Below are 19,855 nucleotides of genomic sequence, written 5' to 3'. Positions count from 1 at the left end.
AGTTACACACTTACATAAATACCCTTTATTACAAGGTAAAAATAAGTGTTGAATTATAAAGTAAATTACATTGATACCACTCTTCTTACTTGTTATTAAAGATCAAACACATGTACATGGAGTCAAGCCCACATGCAATAAATCGAGCTCAAAAAACTTATTTTCAAATCAAATTTTTATTGCATCACAAAAAGGAGTTGACCCTATATATAGTTAGCCACAAGGAACAAGAAATTGAACCTGAATTTCAATAAGTTTGGATTATTTAAGGAGTCAAGCCCTATAAGAAAATACAGTATAAAGGAGTTGACTACATCAAGAGGATTCAACCCAAACTAAAGTTGTTGAACAAGAAGGATCTGGCCCCTGCAGAAAGGAGTCAACCCCTATAGGAGATAGAAGATATGAGATTTGAGTAAGGCAAAACATTCCACCCTCAAAAGAGCCTTTGAGCACCAAGGGTTTGACCTCAAAGCAAAAGATTTGACCCTAAATTATAAATATGGAAATTCAAGATCTTTCAAATGTCTTCAAATTATGTGAGTGACCTATCAAAATGACAAACAACACTAGTAGAATTTATTAAGTATTTTACATAATTTCAGAAATATTTTTCATTATTGTTTTACAAGAGCTAGAAACATGCCTCTTTTTTTTTGCAAAAACTAGTTTTATTTTTTTAAGTTGAATTTTGTCCTTTAAATACCCAAGTTTTTTTCTAGCTTTGGTAAGAATTTTATCCACAAAATACCCAAGTTTTTATCTAGCTTTGGTAAGAATCTTTGTCATATTCAAGTGGTTTCAAAAGGTTTGATTTTGAAATATGAGATTGAATTCTCCACTCAAGTTTTGAGCTAAGTATTTCTATATTTATTTTTACATCTCTTGAATACTTTCTCAAAGTGTTTGAAGTTTTGATTAATAACCATTGAGTATTTGTTTTATCAAATTAAAGCTTCAATTCTCATTAGCATCAATTGAGTTTGCTTCAAATCTATTATAATTCTACTAATTAATTTTATAGTTTAACCTAGAAATTATGTTGTAACATTGTTATTGTTTTTTATTGAATATTTGCTTGTTAAAAGGTATTTATTGAGCATATTTTAAAGTAAAATATCTTTAATCTTAAGTCAATTGAAGTTGATTGATTTGTTGTAATTTTATAAATCCCTTTTGGGTCTAGGTGCTTATACCTAGTGTCAGAGTTAGGTGGTTCCGTCCACCTGGGTGGTTTCGTCCACCACGGATGAGTTAGGTACTTGGCTTTTCGCACTTAACAGACCGGTCTGTTGACTTGTATTGGCTAGATGTTTGACATGGTATCAGAGCTAGGCACCACGTTCCGTGTTCAAATCTTGGGTGAAGCGATAGGGAATAAGAACGGTGGGTGTCAAAGCTAGATGGTTCCATCCACTTGGGTGGTTCTGTCTGCCATGGATGGGTTAAGTACTTGGCTTTCCGTACTTAACAGACTGGTCTTTTGGGTTGTATTGGCTAGACGTTTGATACCTAGACCTATTGATCATAAGTCCAAAAGTGTTTGGGTATGTGCTATAATCGAACCTATGAGGTTCAAAGCTGTAGATGTTGTTTGGATATTCATAGTGAATCATTTAATTCCAAGGAAAAAGTTCCCTAAGAGTGTAGTAGAAATTTGAAATAGTAAATGTAAACCACTACAAAATTCTGGTATAATGGACGTGTCTGCATGAGTTTTTTAAAAACTTAAAAATCTTAGTAAACTTATTCACCCCCCACCCCCTCTAAATTTACTTGAACAAAACTTTTCACAAATATATTTTGAGGATTGACAGGTGAGTTTCTTCAAGATATGTTACATTAATCATCTCACACTTGAGTTCGATAACATGTTAAAATGCCTGAATTCTCTTGGTGGTTTTCTTTTAAAAAAATCAAAATGCTTCATAGGTGGGATCCTATCCACACTTTTCATTTGCCACTGTGATAGTGTTCACTAATGTACACTTTTCATTTGCCACTGTGATCTTGTTCACTAATGTTGCTACTACTTTTAATGGCATTACTTGGACCTTAAGGGAGAAGGTGAGCTTCAGTTAGAACACTTCTAGAAGCATTTCTTCTTCTCTCAAGCTTCCATTACATTAAAGTTTTCCTCATTTTGAAAGAGTCCAAGCCAAAGGCAACAAGAATGCACATTTATGTTCATCAAGGTGGTCCAAATATCAAACTAGCCTATCTAAAATGAGGGTTCTTGAAGAGGAACTTAGGGTTCCCTTGGAGGTGAAAATGAATAAAATCCTACCAGCCTACTCTTGTATTTCTTTTTGTTTATTCTTCAACCTTGCGTATCACCATTACGCCATTAATAATGGAACTACATTGTTTTATTCTTTTACTGCACATGTTGCTCATAATTTCTTCTCTCCTTTCTCTATTCTCTTCTTTAATGTGATTGGCTCCATAATTTATTATTCAGATTACCCTTTACGTTGTAACGAGATTTCTCTATTCAGATTTTTGTGTTTTTGAATGTTATTTTCTACAAAGTGAAGGAAGAGTTAGAATCAATATCTTTTTATCTGACATGAACCTGCATTTCTAGGCCAACATTGGATTGGATGACTTTCCTAGAAGAGAATAAATTTATGTTATTTTTTATTATGTTTTATTTAATCTCTAGTCTAAACATGGAAAAATTTATGTTTCTATTCATTTATTAATTTGGGAATTAATTTAATGTGTTTAATGATTGATGAGATGTTCTTGGAACATCAAAATTTAAATAAATGGCTTCATGGATAAAAGCAATCAATATAAAATTGGCTAATGAAAAGCGTTGAAGTCTGGGTGGTGTAGTTGGTTATCACGCTAGTCTCACACACTAGAGGTCCCCGGTTCGAACCCGGGCTCAGACATTATTTTTTTAAACTTTATCCATTATTTTGCTTCCTTCCTGATTTTCGCTTACCTCTCAGTTTTTCTTGCATAATCCAGAGTCGAGGAGGACAGGTTCGTCACCTAATAGTTTCAAGGCAGCAGGTCAGCGAATGCATAAAGCATAACACGCAAGCCACCACCAGTCTCCACCTCGGAGTTCCTACCAAAGTGTATTCATCTCTGGCAAGACAGAACTCCTCTCAGAGCTCAGCTATCTTTAAAGACTCCAACGGAAGCAGAAAAAAATTGAAACAGAATTTTCTTTTCCGTGCTTTTTTATTCCTTTTCACCTTTTTTCTCTTTCTAGTAGGGTTTCTTTTGGTCTCCCCCAGTCTCTTGATTAGGGTTTTTTGAGATGGATTGGACAAATGTGACTGCCGAAGATCTAATGGATGGTCTTCGAGAGGTGGATTGGTCTTCACCTCCGCGACCTCTTACCGAGTTCTTCTCCAAGTTTACCTTTCCCAGATCCTATTCCAAGTGGAACAGCCGCCTCAAATGCAATCTCTTTTAGTAAGATGTTTTCCCTTTTTTGTTTTTGATAGCGATTGTGTTACACTTGCTGTAAAGAAGATCTTCCTTGATCGTCTCCTTGAATTGTCTAACGATGATATTGAATTACATATTACGGAGGACTTCATACCAAATTGACTATAGTGAGTGGCGCTTTCGTTTGTATTGATTTCATACGAATTACATATTCCAACGCTGCCCGGAAGTAGGACTTCTATTTCTTAGCAGGAGGGTTTCTGTATCAGTGTTGATTTTATTGTCTTTGTCTAATTTATTTTGGTTTCTTGTGAACTTGTTGTGCGCTGTTGTTACGAAATATGAAGTGCTTTTATTATTACGCGGGATCATGTTTCTTGCGGAAAAGATGTCGGCATTAATTTCAGAGTCTATACTTGTGATTACTTATATTATTAGACGGGATCATGTTTCTTGCAGAAATAATGTGTCGGCATGACTTATCAGTCTATATGTGTGATTTCTTATATCCTGTGCTTATTTTGGATTGAGAATCCCGTTGATGATTGGATAGTGTTGCCTGAAATTTAATGCGGTCAAATTTGTGTTTTTCTAGTTGTTTTAGCAATCTTGACTGAGGATCCTCTTCTCATTTTTTCTGTTATAAACTGCTTATGAGATTTGAAAGTAGTTAATTGTGCCAGTATTTATTTCTTCTCCACCACTCAAACTAACAAGCAAATGCAGTTATCATTTTCTGATTCCACTTTTGTGTTTGTCCTTGAATTTAGCAGATAGGTCTTTGCTATTATTCTTAGCCTGTCAATATTGTTAGTCTTTAATCTTTTTATCATGGAATTTTGTCATTTATTAGGTAATTCATTTTTTTATATTTGTTTTACTTACTGTGTTAACTCACCTTGTATTATATTGGTATCTGGTATGCAGCTATCGCACGAACTATTTCATCATGGTAATTTTCATACTAGGTAAATTGTCTCCTGCTTCTTTTTTCTCCTTCTTTGTTAAGATCGGTGTTTGGCTAATAATTTCATAAACTGCTCAGGGGTTGATTATCTGTTGTTTTGTCTGATTTGCAGGCATGGGATTTCTCAGGAAACCACTTGCTATTGTTGCTGCTCTATTAACAGCACTAAGTCTTGCTTTTCTCAATGACAGGTAAGCTTCATTGTCCATTAGAATTTTTTTAGCAACTTTGCTTGTATTGTTATGGTTTATTATGAATCTTGATCTAATACAGTATGTTAGGGAATAATTTTTATGTCAAAAGAAGGATAAATTTCTAAAATCTAAGGGGTGAATGCTTAGTTTGGAGAACACAATTTCAGACATCCTAAGTTCTAAAAATGATTTTTGGGACTGAAAATTGGTTGTCTCTCTTGCTCCCCTTTATCCATACGTATAGTGTTCATAAAACTAGAACGGAAAGAGATTTGAATTGTCCGTCAAATAACATAAATTAATTGCTCATAACAGCATGCCCATCAGATCATACAAATAAATACCTCATAACTGCATTATAGTATTTGTTCCAAGCATATGAAAATAAACATGTTATCCTAACCCTTGAAACCTAAACCATAAACCCTAAAATGTATTGTTACTCCCAGTGCAGTATTGCTGCACTGACTGTCTTGTTGGTTGTGGGAGTTCACGTGCACTAAGTAGGGTCGCAGATGAGGTTTGTCAAATCGGGAGACCAAGTAGTCCACATGCAACTTGTTGCAGATTGGGCATAAAAAAATTGATCCAGACTCTATTGTGGATTGGATCATATAGGGTGTTAAAATTTTTTATTCATTTGCACATGATACCAATCGGATCTGATGACTTCAAAGTCTACGTGCGATCTAGTTTTCGTGTGAATCGCGTTGGGTGCACATTGGCGCAAATTATTTTCTTGAGAACAATGAGAAATGAGTTTTTGATGAGGAAACTCCAAGAATGGAGAGATTACTGGAAAACAAAAGACCATAAAAAGGACAAAAAATACAAAAAAAATCAAACTAAAATCAAATGGGAAAGGTATTTCTGACAGCAAGATGTTGCTCAAAGCACTCTCCCTAGCTACAGACTTTCCCAGTCCATTTGTACTTCTAGGAATTTGATACCCGGAATACGCATGGTGCTTGAAACATTAAAAATTTCATTAAAATACATTGAAACAAAATGAATGATATTTGGCATCAAAACTTACACAGATAAAAGAAAAAATAGCATGAAAAGAAGAATTTAGTGTTCTTCAATGATTGGTGCAAAAAAAGCATAGCTACAAAGAACGTGTACTTGAAGAGATGCACTGGGAAATCATCTGATTAGTAAAAACTAAGAATTGATCGGCCAGTTCAGGTCTTTGGAAAGAAACACTTAGTTAAGAATTCTGGACATTGGAGGATCTATAATCTCAAATTCTGACTTGGATATCCATGAATTGGAGGGGATTTAAAATTTAAAATAAAATCTAATCCCTTCTAATTTGCACATTGGATATTGGGGGAAGATGGGGTGCGGATTAACCCAATCCATTGGCTGCCCTAACTCTTCATGTGTTAGATGAATTTTGCCAAGTAAAACCATCTTTCCTTTTGGCAAGGTCCCTTGTGTGTAGTAGCATAGTGGGACAAAAGGTCTTCACCTTTGCCAAAGTGGCCTCCTTTATGCCATTGATGGAATAGCTCAGTAGCACTTTCTTTGAATGACTTCTACCTTTTTCTCTCACTTATCAAACTTTGTTTCGTTTGATCATACCAAACCAATTTAATTAGCTTTGTGAGACTGCATCAAAATTCTCATTTTAAGTTGACAAATTCTTGCCAATGGTGGCAACTGCAAGCGAGAGTATGATTGGAACTCATAACAGCCTCGTCGTCTAAATGAAATGTGAAACAGCACCTCTTGATTGTCTGACATATCATAGTAGTAACAGAACTGATCTACCCTGTGACCCCAGTTTGCTAGGTCATCCAATATCTGAAATTCTGAGAAGCCCAGGGTTGGCAGATGTTGGGTGCAATGGTTATCCCTTCATTGTTCTTCTTGTCATTAGTAACTTCTCCTTGGAAAATATACTTGTTAGCTTGCCCATTCGGATTGTGCAATTCATTTAAAACTGATAGATTCTTAGGTTTCCAAGACCTCATTTTGGAATACCTCCTTATTGTGAGTCATCACACTATTCAAATGCTCCACCTTTTTCCACCGATTTCTCTCTGGGCTGTATCATGTTTAGCATCTTTAGGTGCTATTTTCTATTCCATTCTTCAGTTATGAATCAAGTTTAAAGCTTGATGTGTGAGCAAGAGTCGATCAGCCATTACAATTGTCAGGCACCTGTTTGGCATCTGCTTAAAAAAAAAAATCCATTTCTAAAGTTCCGCTTGACTCCAGTTCTATTGTTTTACTTCTTCTCTTCTCCTCTATGACAAACCATTTTCCCCACTGTTGTCAACTTCTGTCTCTCTTTTTTGTCTGTGCATGTTTCAAACCTGGCAATTAAAAATAATAATGGCAACCTATCCAGTTGAGTTATTTTTGGAGGATAAGCATGTTGATTAAAGAAAGGAAAATTTTACAGAAGCCATCGCTAAGGCAAGGTGCCAAAATTACATTAAGAAGGAGAAATCAACAACTAAAGAGCTATATTAGTCATGAAAATGAAGGGTACCCTCCTCCCCCCTCACCCCCCCCCCCCAGGACCATTTTTCTATTGAAACTTGGCTGTCTGTCTAGTGTTTCTGCAACTTAAGTGGAAAGAGTTTGAACCATCCATTAGATCATATAAATAACCACCTCATTGGTTGTATATTAGACATTGCTTTTGTTTTTGTTCCACTATCCTTGATCAAGAGTCATATTGAAGCAGGGAACATTTTTTGTTATGTATTTATTTATTTATTTTGGCATTGATAACACATGCACAATACGCCCAATAATTCTGGTGAGACTTGAGGCCAAGACCTCCCCCAGCCCCTTGTTACCCCTTGATAACTTGTAATATAATGGCTTAGTTACTGACACTTTTCACCAGATCTTTTAATTCATCAATCTTATACTACACTTTTTTAACCTGGATTTTTTTGTTGATCATCTAGTACTAAATTCTCAATTATGTTGCTATTAAGTTCTTGCTAGCAAACCAGTGGTTATTTTTTTATCCTGTGTTGTTTCTGAGGACTTGATTCACAGCTTTGCAGTTACTTTCAATGAGAAGGTCACAAGGACTGTTAGACAGTTTTCTCCCCACTTGGCTGCAAAAATGCGACCTTCTATAACGTAAGAGTAATAGGTTTTACTGTCATGTGTGCTGGGAATTTAAGTTATATTAGGTTTAATGCATGATGAATTAATTCTCCATTTGCAGGCCTGTTATCCGTGGGCGTTCCTCTGTGAAAAGAGCAATTCATATATGTGGGAAGCCTCGTTGGCTGTTTGTTTCTGTATTTGCATTAGGTATTAAACATTCTTTGAAGTCTGTATCCTGCTATCTTACTGGGCAGAAGAGTTTAATTCAACTAACCAGACATTAAATGTTTCTCTTCAGCTGGTTGTATCCTGTGGTTTACTTCATGCGGGCTCCTTACAGTCTTTTGGGTATTTGTGATTGGTCTACTTGGTAAACACTATTACCAGTTAAGTGTACAATTTTGTTATCCCCGCCATTTACTTGATCTACTGAATAACATGTAACTTCTCTTACAGCTACAGTTCTTCATGCAAGCTTTAGAACACCAAATCTCAAAGCTCGTCTGAACACATTCAGGGAGGATTTTCGTGCAGTCTGGCGTAATTATAGTGAGCTATGAATGTAGCAGTGTCCTCCTGTGGGATTATGGGATTTGTAGTGCAGGTTAAGTACCATATCTAATTGTAAAATATGATGGATGACGTATGGATAGTTGCTTGTCATTAATCTATATCTTTCACAATTTTGTTGTCTTATCTCTCTAGCTCTCTTCTTTTGAGGAAGTCGTCTCTTTATTCATAATCAATTGGAATTCAAGAGAGCTATAATACATACTAACCTGATAGAAAATGGGAGGTTTCATGGGGCCTGAAACTTCTTTTTGGATTTCTAGTGGTCTGTGTTCTTAGCTTTGACATGCCTATAGATCTTATTCGGGTGAGAACTGTCTCTGTTTGCATGAAAAGATGATAAGCATTTGCTTTTAGCAGTCACTGGTTTGGGAACTTTTCATGATCTTGGGATGAGAGAATTACGTTTTGAAGGTTAGCAGATACTAACTTTAAGATTGAACTTAAGATATAGAACTTCATCTACATGTTGGATTGTCCCGAAGAAAAATTGAAAGCTTTGGAAAGAAATTTTCATGGTAAGGTTAGCCTCAAAGATCACAATATTGGAGTGAACTGGTAGTATTCCACAATGCTTGTTGGACTTGGGACCTAGCTGTGTTTTTAAACTCTGGAAGTGAAGTTACAAGTTTTCAGCAAATTTTTGAATGCTGGTTTCTCAGACACATTCACCCCGTTGTAAAACTTGAGCACAAGGTGTTATGAACCTGCTTTGGTTGATCACCTCGCATCTCTGGACAAAATTTTCGCTAGATCCATCGGAGTACAATCTATTGGGAAAAGGAGTCGGAGGCCAAAAAGAAGTGGAACCACATTCAAAAAAACTCAAAACGGAAAATTCATCAAGAAAAAGACTGGATTCTAAATAATAATAATAATAATAAAAGTCAATAAATGGAAGTAAAGAAAAGTGGAGAAATAAAATAGCCATCAGATTTTCACTGTCATGTGAAATAACTGGATTAACTTGAAACAATGGAAGCTCAAACAATTTAAACACTACCTTAGCAGGTCCAATTTAAACAGCCGTGGAATAGGTCTCTCTAGTCTTAAAACTAACCCAGCAGACATCTCCCCTCAGGACCTCATGGGAATGCCAGAAATCTTGCTAGGTATTCCCAGTCCTGGAGAATTTAAAAATTGTCCCACTTCAATTTCCAGTTATCTTTGCAAACTTCAAGTGCCAAAGCTCCGATCTCCTGCATCTCCGAGCCCAGGGACTATAAACCTAAAATATCACATGCAATAAATGTCAATTAAAGATGAGTCCATGACAATGTATTTCAATGGGATCAAGCCAGACAGTCAACCTAGATTGACATTAACCAAGCCTTTATCTTTTTAAAACACCAAAATTTGGGGAAATACATATTAGTCCAACATCAATGAACCATCCAAGAAGTTATGGCTGCCCTACTTTCTCACAACTTCTTGAGTTTGAAAAGGAAACAGATGACTGCAATCAACTAAAGGTCTATAAAATAACCTTTGAATTCATACTTAAATACTTGACAAGATAATCTAAACTAATTTTTTTTTATGTTATTTGCACATATTAAAGGAATACTTGCCAATATAAAAGATTTTTTTTATTTTATTTCACATATTAAAGGGCCAAGTCATAGGATAATGGCTGGTTAGACAAAACTAAACCACTTAAAGCAATACAAACCCATACAATATCTAGAAAAAATTGAGTACCCTTTTTCGTTTACAGTGGGATCAATAATTCCTGTGTATACATGAAGCCTGCCAAAAGAACCACAGTTTAGTTTAGGTTAGTTATCTGTCACACCTACAAAGACCAATATCTCAGTGCATAATACAATATTTCAAAAGAACCAGTATTTAGCCTGGATTAGTAATCTGTCACACCTACAAAGATCAATCTTAGTGCATAATACAACATTTACCCGGGAAATTTTTCGTTAAGCTTCTGGAGAGCCGGAGGGGCAGTAACAGCAGATATCTGCAGTGTAACGACAAAGAGATTAAAACAACAAACAAATTGTCATAAAAACTATCAATTTGCTAGGGATGCAAAGTTGACATTAGTATTTAAAATTAAATCTTATGTAACCCTAGTTCTATACACACTCAGTACACAAAAATCAGTATAAACCTCCCAATTTATTTAGTAAAAATACAAAAAATATCAAGAAAGTTAATCTGCCCATGTATTAATTCAAAAAAGATTTAATATGAAAATTTCAGTAAATTTCTATCTTTTACTACCTGACAGTTATATGAATGGTTTGTACAACCAACCTACATACAAAACAGTTTCATGAGAATTTCAGGTATCCACACATTCAACCCAGATGAGCAGAATCTGAAGCTTGCTGAGTAGTGATAGTATGTTAAGATCCAGAATGACCAAGTTTCTTAAATCCCAGTAAATGCAGATACAATCTTCCAGTTTAACCTGTTTCCTTTTCAGCAGGACTGGAGTTTATTTTGCAATGCAAATGAGGTAGAGACCTAAATGTGGCCACCTTAACTCTGTGGGGACCAAGATTACTCATAACATAACAACAGAAAACTTCATTGCCATTTTTTTTTTTTTCAACCTTGATAAAAAACTCAAATGGATGTAATTTTTTTCACTGTTTATTTTAAATAGAAACGGATGTAAATCATATGTGTGCCAATTAATTATAGCTGGATGCTACCAAGTAAACATATAAATTAACCTAGGGATCCATCTATTCTGACACAAGATATTCCACAATTGGATGAGATAGAAAATAAAGTAAAAGAGTGCGCCAAAGGGATAAACAGGTACAACGAAAAAATTGGATGAGAGAAAAAATCAGAGATGGCTCTAGTCCCATAGACAAGTTTGTATAAAACAACACAGACTTGAGTTCTTTACCATTTAATGCATAATGTGAGTTAAACAAGAACCTACAAAAGAAAAAGAAAGCAAAAAATAAAACAAAACAAAAAGCTTACCACTTTTATTTGGTTGTTTTCAACTCCACGATCCTTAACCATTTGAATTGCAGCTACTATTGTGCCACCTAGAACATTATTAAAGATACATCAAATAAAAATCTCTAATCAAATTAAAGTATCTGCAAACGAAAGCATTATTGGAAGATATGAGAATAAGAAAAAATAAATAAATGACGTGATTCTAACCAAGGTTTATAAAGTTTTTCTAGAATAAAGCTGTTATAATATTAAATATTTAGCATCTTAAACATCAACTTCCACACAATAACATCATCACCAGATATCCTATTTACTCTCACTGATATGAATGTCAGGAACAATCAATTCAAATATTAACTCAAGCAATTAAAAAAAGTACCTGTTGCTAGCATGGGGTCAACTACAAAGACACGAGATCCTTCAGGAAGCTTGTCAGGCAACCTGGAGACATCAAATATATATTCCAACAATAAATGACGCCCCAAAATGGCCATGATATTGCAAAATTAGTGTAAAATAGTGAAGTAACTAAACTCCACATCAACTGCAGACACTGCTGAAGAATGTGAAAATCTCTCTCTTAAAATTTCATAGAACAAGAATCTTAAAGAGCGAATTTTTTAACTGAAATCACCTTCCCCTTTCTTTGTGAAGGCAGGGAAGGATCACACAAAGTCCCCTCCCTTCTTCCTTTCCTTCCTTCCTCACCCTCCCTCCTTTTCTCTCTGTTTTTTGGTCAGGAAAAGAGAAAAGAAGAAAGGGGGCACAGCCCCAGGAACAAAGAGGAGTTTAAAGCCGGTTCAACATTTGGCGGTCAAACAATTCAAACCAACCAGGTTAACCGGTTTCTACCTCCCCCAGGTTTTTCAATTCTAGAACTGATGAAGACACTGGTTCAACTGGCTGGTTAGGCTCATTTTTAGCAACATTGGTCCTCGGATATCTTTTGCTTTGCATCCCTTATCCACCCTTCCTCATCTCCGAAGGAAAATTGGAAAATATTTGGCTTCCCTCAACAAAATGCCCCTTGAAACTCATTATGACTCTGGCAAGGATGTTAGTCATCCTTTCAGTTCTACTACTTTTCAATTTCCATGATCACTACTACTACAAAATAGCAAATGAAGTGAAAAAATCTTACTTGTTCAAGTATATAGTAGGCTGAAGTGTTTCTTCGTCTCTGCTTATTCCTTTGATCATAAAAAAAGTTAATAAGCCATGGATGATGTCAAACAAAAGATATAGAGAAATAATGATTGGATAGTAAAGGCACAGTCACACCATTTACTTTTGATAAACACCATATTAGCTATATGAAAGAGAAAAGTAACAGATTACATTTGACAATAAATGAGGAAATCTACTTAAAAAAAAGTGAATCCTGCAAATTTACCAAGATGATAAGTTTTTGTTGCAGGCAAGATTGAAGATGCATGCTCTACTAAAGCAAGACCAGCTCTCAAGATGGGAACAACCTGAAGATAAAGAAAATAGCAGAATGACAACCAATATAAGAATTTCAAATTGCCCAAAGAAAAGGTTGACTTTTCTTAACCCACTGATAAGAGTACTGGATAGCTCAGCACAAAGTTAAAAGGGCTCGCCTCAATAAAAGCATCACGTAAAGTAGTTTGCCTTCTATGACTACAAATATATAATGTAAACATTTTCTTTCTCCACACCTAAAAGGGGTTACTAACCGTCACAGGCTCCCTGGGATCAATAAACTCAACTGTGGCAACACCCATTGGTGACTGAATCTCTCCAGTGATGGTAGGCTGCAGCGAAGCACATTAGAAACAGTAAGAAAAATGACTATTTAATTTATTAGCCCCTCAACATTCTTCATGCATAGACACATACAATATTTTCAAGTTCCTTCTTTTCTTTTCCCTTTCCCTCCAGAGAATATTACCTTGTTACCTATCAAAAAGAAAAAATTTAAGACAGCAGCATAATCTCATTGACTGAACAATAAGATTGAACATGTCCTTTACAGATTGATGACCACCTTTACCCACTATATTCAGACTGAAGGCAGTACACCAAAGTTCTAATGAAATTGCTGGTAAGAAAGCAACTTTTTGCAGGTTATCTTAAAAATGTGCCACAAGTAGTTTGCGATAGACAAAGCCACCCTTATAAGAAATTGAAGAATTAACAGGCACCACATATACCATGAAAGACAGCTATTGCAGTAATTTGTTTCCACCTACAAACTTAAGAACCCCAATCTCACTTGCTTTTCTTTTGATATCACCCAAGTTCTAGCAGAAAGTATTATAACCTAGGAAGGCACCCACAGACAAAGAAAAAGAAACTCACCAACCAATCTCTAGAAGCTTCATACATAAGTAGTCTTCCAAGTTCAGCCATGGCATTCTCTGAAATTCAGAAGCAATTAGTCACCACTAGTGGCAATCCATAAGCCAATTACAGAAATAATGTGAATAATTTAACAGAAGCATTTGATTAAAACCAAGAGATAGAATTGGTTAAGAATCACGGAGCAAAAATCTACATCTGTCTCTTATTTATTTTTTTTATTTTTATTTTTCGAAAATGTACATCTGTCTCTTATTTGAAGATGAAAAAGTGGAAAAGAGCAGCCATTTCCTCAAATAGCAGTACATATATACATTGAAAAATCAGCATTCTTAACGATTAGGAGGAGAGTTAGCCTAGTTACATGTATAATGACTGTAGTTCTGCAGCATATCACCGACTATTGTGATAATTATGATCAACAAAAACAAGCACGCGTAGGAAAGATAAGTCTTCTAAAACGAAGTCAAATAATGATAATAACATATTTAATGACAATTCAATGATTCGATCCAGAAAAAAATACATAATAGCATATTTTCAACTTTTTTTCTTTTGAAATGAATATGATCATTACTCTGTAGCAACAGCCTTGCGGTTCTATGGAAGAAAAAGTAGAAAAAGAAGGAATGACCAAGTAGATACATTGGTTACAACAACATCGTCTAGATTTCGCTGACTAAAAGGTACACAAGTATGACAGAAGATATCACTTGGGAATTTTAACTGACTTTCTAGACCAACAGTGAATGAATACTGAATTGTTGATCAGCTCAAAAGCTCGAAAGCCTTAACTTATCATGTGGATATCCCTCGAGTTCTTCATGGTGAATAATCGACCATAGCACGTAGGAAATATCGTTGTTCATACAAATAATCATTAGACAGAAGGTTTCAGAACTAATGACACATTCCCAGATGGAACTAGAGCTTCGCTTACTGAAAATGGGGCATGGCGTCTGCTCGTTCCGAAGAACAGAAACCCAGTGCTTTATCAACGGATGTGGAGGAACAAACACCTAAACCAAATAGAAATCCAAAAACAATAAAATTCAATAAACGTTAAAAACTCACGAGTCGCGAAATATGTCGACAGGACGACAAGAAAAAGAAAAGAAAATTCCACCAAACTTACCAGCATCCTCTCATCCGAAATGGGTTTTCTCTCCGCCGCCATCTGAGATTTCGTCACGCTTATGGACACTCTTTTGGTCACAGAAAGCGGTGGCGATCGTGAGAAGAATAGCTGAAAAGGAATGACGTGATGCAGAGACTATTAGATGATGTTGTATGCCGATGTTAACTGAAGAACCAGAGAGAAACAACTGAGAGAGAGAGAGAGACGAAAAAGGAAGAAAAACACAGTTGCCTTTTCGGTGCGGAAAGCAAAACGAGAATTTCGGGCAAAAATAGTCGGCGAATCGGTCGATAAACGTGTCGGAGTGTTTATGACACCCGCCATCGAATCCCAAATCTTGGCAGCAAGAAATAAGGAGAGAAGAGAAAGCAAATTGCGACTCCAGTGAGAGATAAGTGGTTCTTCCCCCGCAACCACTCCCTGGCTGTAATTACGAAAATGCCATAGCTGCTCCATCGATAGACACAAGGCATTTTCTCATGTATTAAACACTTGTCTTCGACCCATTTAAGTAGATTATGGGAGTCCAACTGGCCCAATCATTTATTTGAAATATGACAATTCAAATTGGTTAAGGCCACTCGTTGAGAGCTCCATTATTAATCGACTTCTATCAAGTCCTTGTTACTTTCGTAATATACTATACAAACTTATGAATGGGGTAGATAAGTTTATAAACACAAATTATAACGTTTAAAATTCTTTCTTAATTGACCTTCATACTTAAAATGCAAGCCAAACACTATCATTATGCAAGCATAACTAAACCTAATTATAGTGGTTCATAACTCAAACTTAGGTTGTTAATCCATTTTTAAGCTATTTCCACACCTTCGAGTTAAATGCACTAAAAAAATTAAACAACACTTACAATCAAATTGTCACAACAATGATTACAACAACAAAATCCCTCAAAATAATTACAACAACAACTAGCCTACTAAAAGCTTAGGCATTAAAGAGTCGACAACCCTTATAATAGCTTTTGGCCATAAATGCTAAATGAATAGCTACAAGCAATAAAGGTCTATCCATTGGCTACAATTGTCACAACAACAATAAGTTGCAAAGAGGTACACCGATAACCACTCTGGCAAACCTTGTCACAAAGGCCTTTCAAATGATTTGAGTATAAAGGTTGAGGATTTCACTCACACAAAACTTACTTAGTACAAATAGTCAAAAAATACTTCAATTTTCTCTCATGTTTCTCATTAACATCGTCGGCTTAAAAGAGCCATTTTATAGACTATACATGGAAGAATTGCGAGTGATTACGGGGATTACAGAGTTTATAAAATTTCAAGATTTATGAAATATTTACAGGATTTCTTCTTAAGGTAAGAAATCTTAGAAGAAATCTCAACACTCCCTCTCAAGTTGGTGCATAGATATCACTCATGCCCAACTTGTCGAGACAATTGTTAAAGGCTCGGTAAGATACTGCCTTGGTCAACACATCGGCAAGCTGATCTTGAGACCGAACATGAGGGACTTCAATGATTTTTGCTTCTAATTTTTCCTTAATAAAGTGTCTATCAACTTCAACATATTTAGTTCTATCATGTTGGACTGGGTTGTGGGCAATATCACATGCTGCCTTACTGTCTCAGTATAATTTCATAGGACTTGTCTGCTCAATAGGTAGTTCTTGTATCAGATTTTTTATCCATAATAATTCACATATTGCCTTGGCCATTACCCTATATTCTGCTTCAATTGACGATCCAGCCACCACCTCTTGTTTCTTACTTTTCCAAGTGATCAACATATACAATAAGAGTTGTGATTGCCTCTTTGTTAGATCTCAGGAAGAGAGTGTGATCTGAGTTGCTTTGCTTGTATCCAATAGATTTCATAAAATTTGTGAACCTTCCAAACCACGCCTTCGGGGACTGCTTCAGACCATATAGTGATGTCTTCAGTTTACATACTTGTTTGCGTCCTTTGGTTTGCATAATACATCCAAGAGGTAATTCCATATATACTTCTTCTTGGAAATCTCCGTGTAAAAATATATTTTTAACATCAAACTGATATAAGGGTCAGTCAAGATTCACAACCAGAGATAGCAGAATCCGAACAATATTGATTTTGGCCATTGGTGCAAATGTCTCCATGTAGTCGATCTCGTAGGTTTGAGTATATTCTTTGGCAACAAGCCTTGCTTTGAACCTTTCAATGGTGTCATCGGCTTTATATTTGACGGTAAATACCCACCTGGATCCAATTGGTTTCTTTCCTATAGGTAGATAAACCACTTCCCATATTGAATTCTTTTGGAGTGACCTCATTTCTTCATTCATAACTTCTTTCCACTTAGGATCTTTCAAGACTTCATGCACACTATTAGGAATAGATATAGCAGATAATTGATTCACAAATACTTTATTTGCCTTTGACAATCTATGACAAGACACATAATTATGCATGGGATACTGAGATTTAGAGGTGAGAAGAGGTTCATAATTGACTCTAGATTTTCTTCTTGTAGTTCGATGAGGTAGCACTCGTAGTTGAGTTTCGGAACTTACCTGAGGCTTAGACATGGACTCGGACTCAGAAAGCAATTAATCCATTGGTACACTATGAAGGGGGGAAGATGTCAGCTAAGATTCTGATTTCATCACTTCCATCTGGTCTTATCTGTCTCCATCCTGTGAATCATGCTCATTTGTATCATTTTGATGCTTACTGCTGTAATCTGAATACTCACCACTTGTAGTATCTAAGGTGTCCAAATAATGATTAATGGTCTTCAATTCAATCATGTTCTCCCCCTGTATTAAAGACTCGGGAGTAGATTTATACTTGTTATCTTCGTGAAATACCACATCAAAAGTGACATACAATTTACGAGAGGGAGGATGATAACAACGATAACCTTTATGATGTTGAGCATAACCAACAAAAACACACTTTAGAGCTCGAGGTTCCAATTTATTTCTCAATGGCTTATAGAGGTGAACAAAGGCTATACACCCAAAAACTCTAGGTGGCAGATTCGACAAAACAGGTAAACTTATGATTTTATATTTGCTGGACCCCATACATCAGAGTGAATAATCATAAAGGGTGTTGGATTCTTATTCATGCTTATTTGGAATGGAACATATAAAATTTGAAACATATAATTTTGCAAAAAGTTTAGGAAACAATTTCTTTAAATAACCAAAGGATAAGTGACCCAACCGTTTATGCCATAACCAAATTTCAAAATCTACAGATTTATTCTTTATGGAGAATGTTTGGGCTAACTGATGAGAACTCTCTAGCAACAGATCAAGGTAATAGAGTTTCCCCCTTCTAGTACCATAACCAATTGTCTTTTGAGTTCGAATGTCCTTAAAAACACAAAGGTTGGGCCAAAAAATCACAATACAATGCAGAGTATGAGTTATATGAGCAACTGATAATAGATTATGATTGAGTGTTAGAACAACTAATACAGAATCAAGACTTAGATTTTTAGTAAGGGTGATGGAACCTTCTCCAATAACGTGAGAGGGAGTACCATTTGTTGTCAATGCGATATGTTGTTTAGATGGTTTCATACTTTTAACATGATGATTGTCAAAGGTCATATGATCAGTAACATCAAAATCAATTATCCATTCATTATTTCTACTAGGAACGGAAGTATTAAGAACCTTACCAGATGTAGCACTTATCTGATGCATTCTTAGTTGTGTGAGAGGTGGAAGGTTCTGCTACTTCAACGGAAGCATGATTATTTGATAGGATCCCACCATTCTAGATACCCGATAAGTTCATAACATCGTGACTTTGTATGCCAAATCTAACCATAGTGCGTACAAATGTGCTTTGGTTTTACTGTTCCAACCTCATAGTTGTTATTTTGAGATCCTGATGTTCGATTAGCTATTTTAGGCATGACTCAACACGATCAACTTTACTATTTAAAGTGGTTCGACGAATAGAGTCACGACATACGTAAGCATATGCTTTTTCAAGATCCAATATCGGGTATTTTCTAAGAATTTCGCCACGGACTTGTTCGAATTTTGCATCCAATCCGTTTAAGAAAATGTGAACACGCAATCTTTCAACGGATTTTCTATAAGCGATAACATCGTCAGGATCTTTCATTATAATCATGTCATGATGATCAAGTTCTTGAAATTTTTTTACAAGATCACCATAATACGTTGACAGAGGGTGACCAGTCTGTTTGGTGGAAAAAACTCTTTGATTCAATGAAAATAATTGTGATTCATCTGACCCATCATAGAAAGTTTTTGCTAGAGCATTCCATATTTCACATGCGGTGCGCAACTGAATATAGCGTTTTATAATATCTGGTGACATAGAGGTTAGCAACCACCCCTTGACTTTTTGATTTTCAGCATACCACTTTGCATAGGAGGCATCCATTTCTTGTGAGAGTGGTGTTTTTCCCATAATATATTCGAACTTTTCACGTCCTGCAATTTGCATCTCCATGATATGGGGCCATACATCGTAGTTTACTTTTGTAAGAATGATGCTGGTTGTAAAACCAGAGTTTTTGGATTGCACATGAATAATCGGTGTTGATTCCTTCGACATGATGAAAGAAGATCGGTAGTGATCAGAATAAAAAATCACCCAAAAATATTGATCCGATCCGATTATTGGTCTGGTCCGTTTTCTATTCATTGGGTTGACCAGGTTTGAGTTTTTGTTTTCGGTCCGGTATGGTCCGTGAATGGATCCGGTTCGGTCTTCCATGAACTGATCTTGGTGCGGTCCGAGACCGGGTCGCTCGGCAAAAATAATAACAACCATGGGACCTAAGTTTAGGCGAAAAAAATAAAATTTCCTGTACCTCATCTTCTTTGTCGAGACAGTGCGTCTCTTCCTCTTTGCCGGCACCGATTGGGCTGGCGGTTTGCTGGAAGGCCGAGCGGTGGCTCGGCTGTCGTCGTCGGTGACGTCCAGAAGGTCTGCTGGAGTAGGTTTGTCTTCATCGAGAAGCACACTGGTGCGGCGCTGGTGAGGCTCTTCGTTATCGGTCAGCAATGCTTTCTGATTGAAGGCCGAGTGGTGGCTCAGTTACGGTCGTCGGTGGCCAACGAAACTTCCGAATAGTGACTGAGATTATGGAACATAGTTTTCGATCTGTTCTTCGGCAACGAGAGACTACGGGACAGAGCTTTCGCTCTATTCTTCGGCGATAAGAAGGAGAAGGAGAAGGATTCTCCGGCTTTGATACCAAGTCGAAAAATACTT

At 36.1% G+C, this 19,855-nt stretch overlaps 2 protein-coding genes and 1 non-coding gene across 3 annotated transcripts; 2 read left to right on the top strand and 1 right to left on the bottom strand.

Annotated features, from left to right (window-relative positions):
* The first annotated feature begins 2,826 nt into the window (after positions 1 to 2,826).
* On the top strand, positions 2,827 to 2,900 carry TRNAV-CAC (transfer RNA valine (anticodon CAC)). The gene has a single exon. It is a non-coding gene; the product is annotated as a tRNA-Val (tRNA).
* A 64-nt stretch (positions 2,901 to 2,964) lies between these two features.
* Positions 2,965 to 8,336, top strand: LOC137942423 (PRA1 family protein A1-like). Its single transcript, XM_068788061.1, has 7 exons — positions 2,965 to 3,435; positions 4,339 to 4,379; positions 4,491 to 4,569; positions 7,597 to 7,683; positions 7,772 to 7,860; positions 7,952 to 8,023; positions 8,110 to 8,336. The coding sequence occupies exons 1-7, from the start codon at positions 3,278 to 3,280 to the stop codon at positions 8,211 to 8,213; spliced, it is 630 nt and encodes a 209-aa protein (XP_068644162.1). The 5' UTR covers positions 2,965 to 3,277; the 3' UTR covers positions 8,214 to 8,336.
* A 759-nt stretch (positions 8,337 to 9,095) lies between these two features.
* LOC137942081 (uracil phosphoribosyltransferase) lies at positions 9,096 to 14,998 on the bottom strand. The gene is made up of 12 exons (XM_068787764.1): positions 14,855 to 14,998; positions 14,621 to 14,731; positions 14,426 to 14,504; positions 13,486 to 13,544; positions 12,861 to 12,938; positions 12,554 to 12,635; positions 12,302 to 12,350; positions 11,540 to 11,601; positions 11,179 to 11,246; positions 10,137 to 10,192; positions 9,925 to 9,972; positions 9,096 to 9,451 (listed from the first exon to the last, which is right to left on the bottom strand). The coding sequence occupies exons 1-12, from the start codon at positions 14,945 to 14,947 to the stop codon at positions 9,400 to 9,402; spliced, it is 837 nt and encodes a 278-aa protein (XP_068643865.1). The 5' UTR covers positions 14,948 to 14,998; the 3' UTR covers positions 9,096 to 9,399.
* Positions 14,999 to 19,855: the final 4,857 nt, after the last annotated feature.

The sequence above is a fragment of the Aristolochia californica genome, unplaced genomic scaffold, assembly GCF_029961685.1.
Source record: "Aristolochia californica isolate CCGP_79_NKW_82.1479 unplaced genomic scaffold, dmAriCali1.0.hap1 SCAF_10, whole genome shotgun sequence".
Classification (NCBI taxonomy): domain Eukaryota; kingdom Viridiplantae; phylum Streptophyta; class Magnoliopsida; order Piperales; family Aristolochiaceae; genus Aristolochia; species Aristolochia californica.
Note: the sequence above shows the minus strand (reverse complement) of the source record. Positions and strands in the feature narration are given on the sequence as shown.

Coding starts and splice junctions, on each gene's coding strand:
- LOC137942423 (XM_068788061.1), top strand. CDS start 3,278: ATGGATTGGACAAATGTGACTGCCGAAGATCTAATGGATGGTCTTCGA. Junction 3,436..4,338: donor CTCAAATGCAATCTCTTTTA/GTAAGATGTTTT, acceptor TCTGGTATGCAG/CTATCGCACGAACTATTTCA. Junction 4,380..4,490: donor CATGGTAATTTTCATACTAG/GTAAATTGTCTC, acceptor TCTGATTTGCAG/GCATGGGATTTCTCAGGAAA.
- LOC137942081 (XM_068787764.1), bottom strand. CDS start 14,947: ATGGCGGGTGTCATAAACACTCCGACACGTTTATCGACCGATTCGCCG. Junction 14,505..14,620: donor TTTCGGATGAGAGGATGCTG/GTAAGTTTGGTG, acceptor TATTTGGTTTAG/GTGTTTGTTCCTCCACATCC. Junction 9,973..10,136: donor CTTAACGAAAAATTTCCCGG/GTAAATGTTGTA, acceptor TTCTTTTGGCAG/GCTTCATGTATACACAGGAA.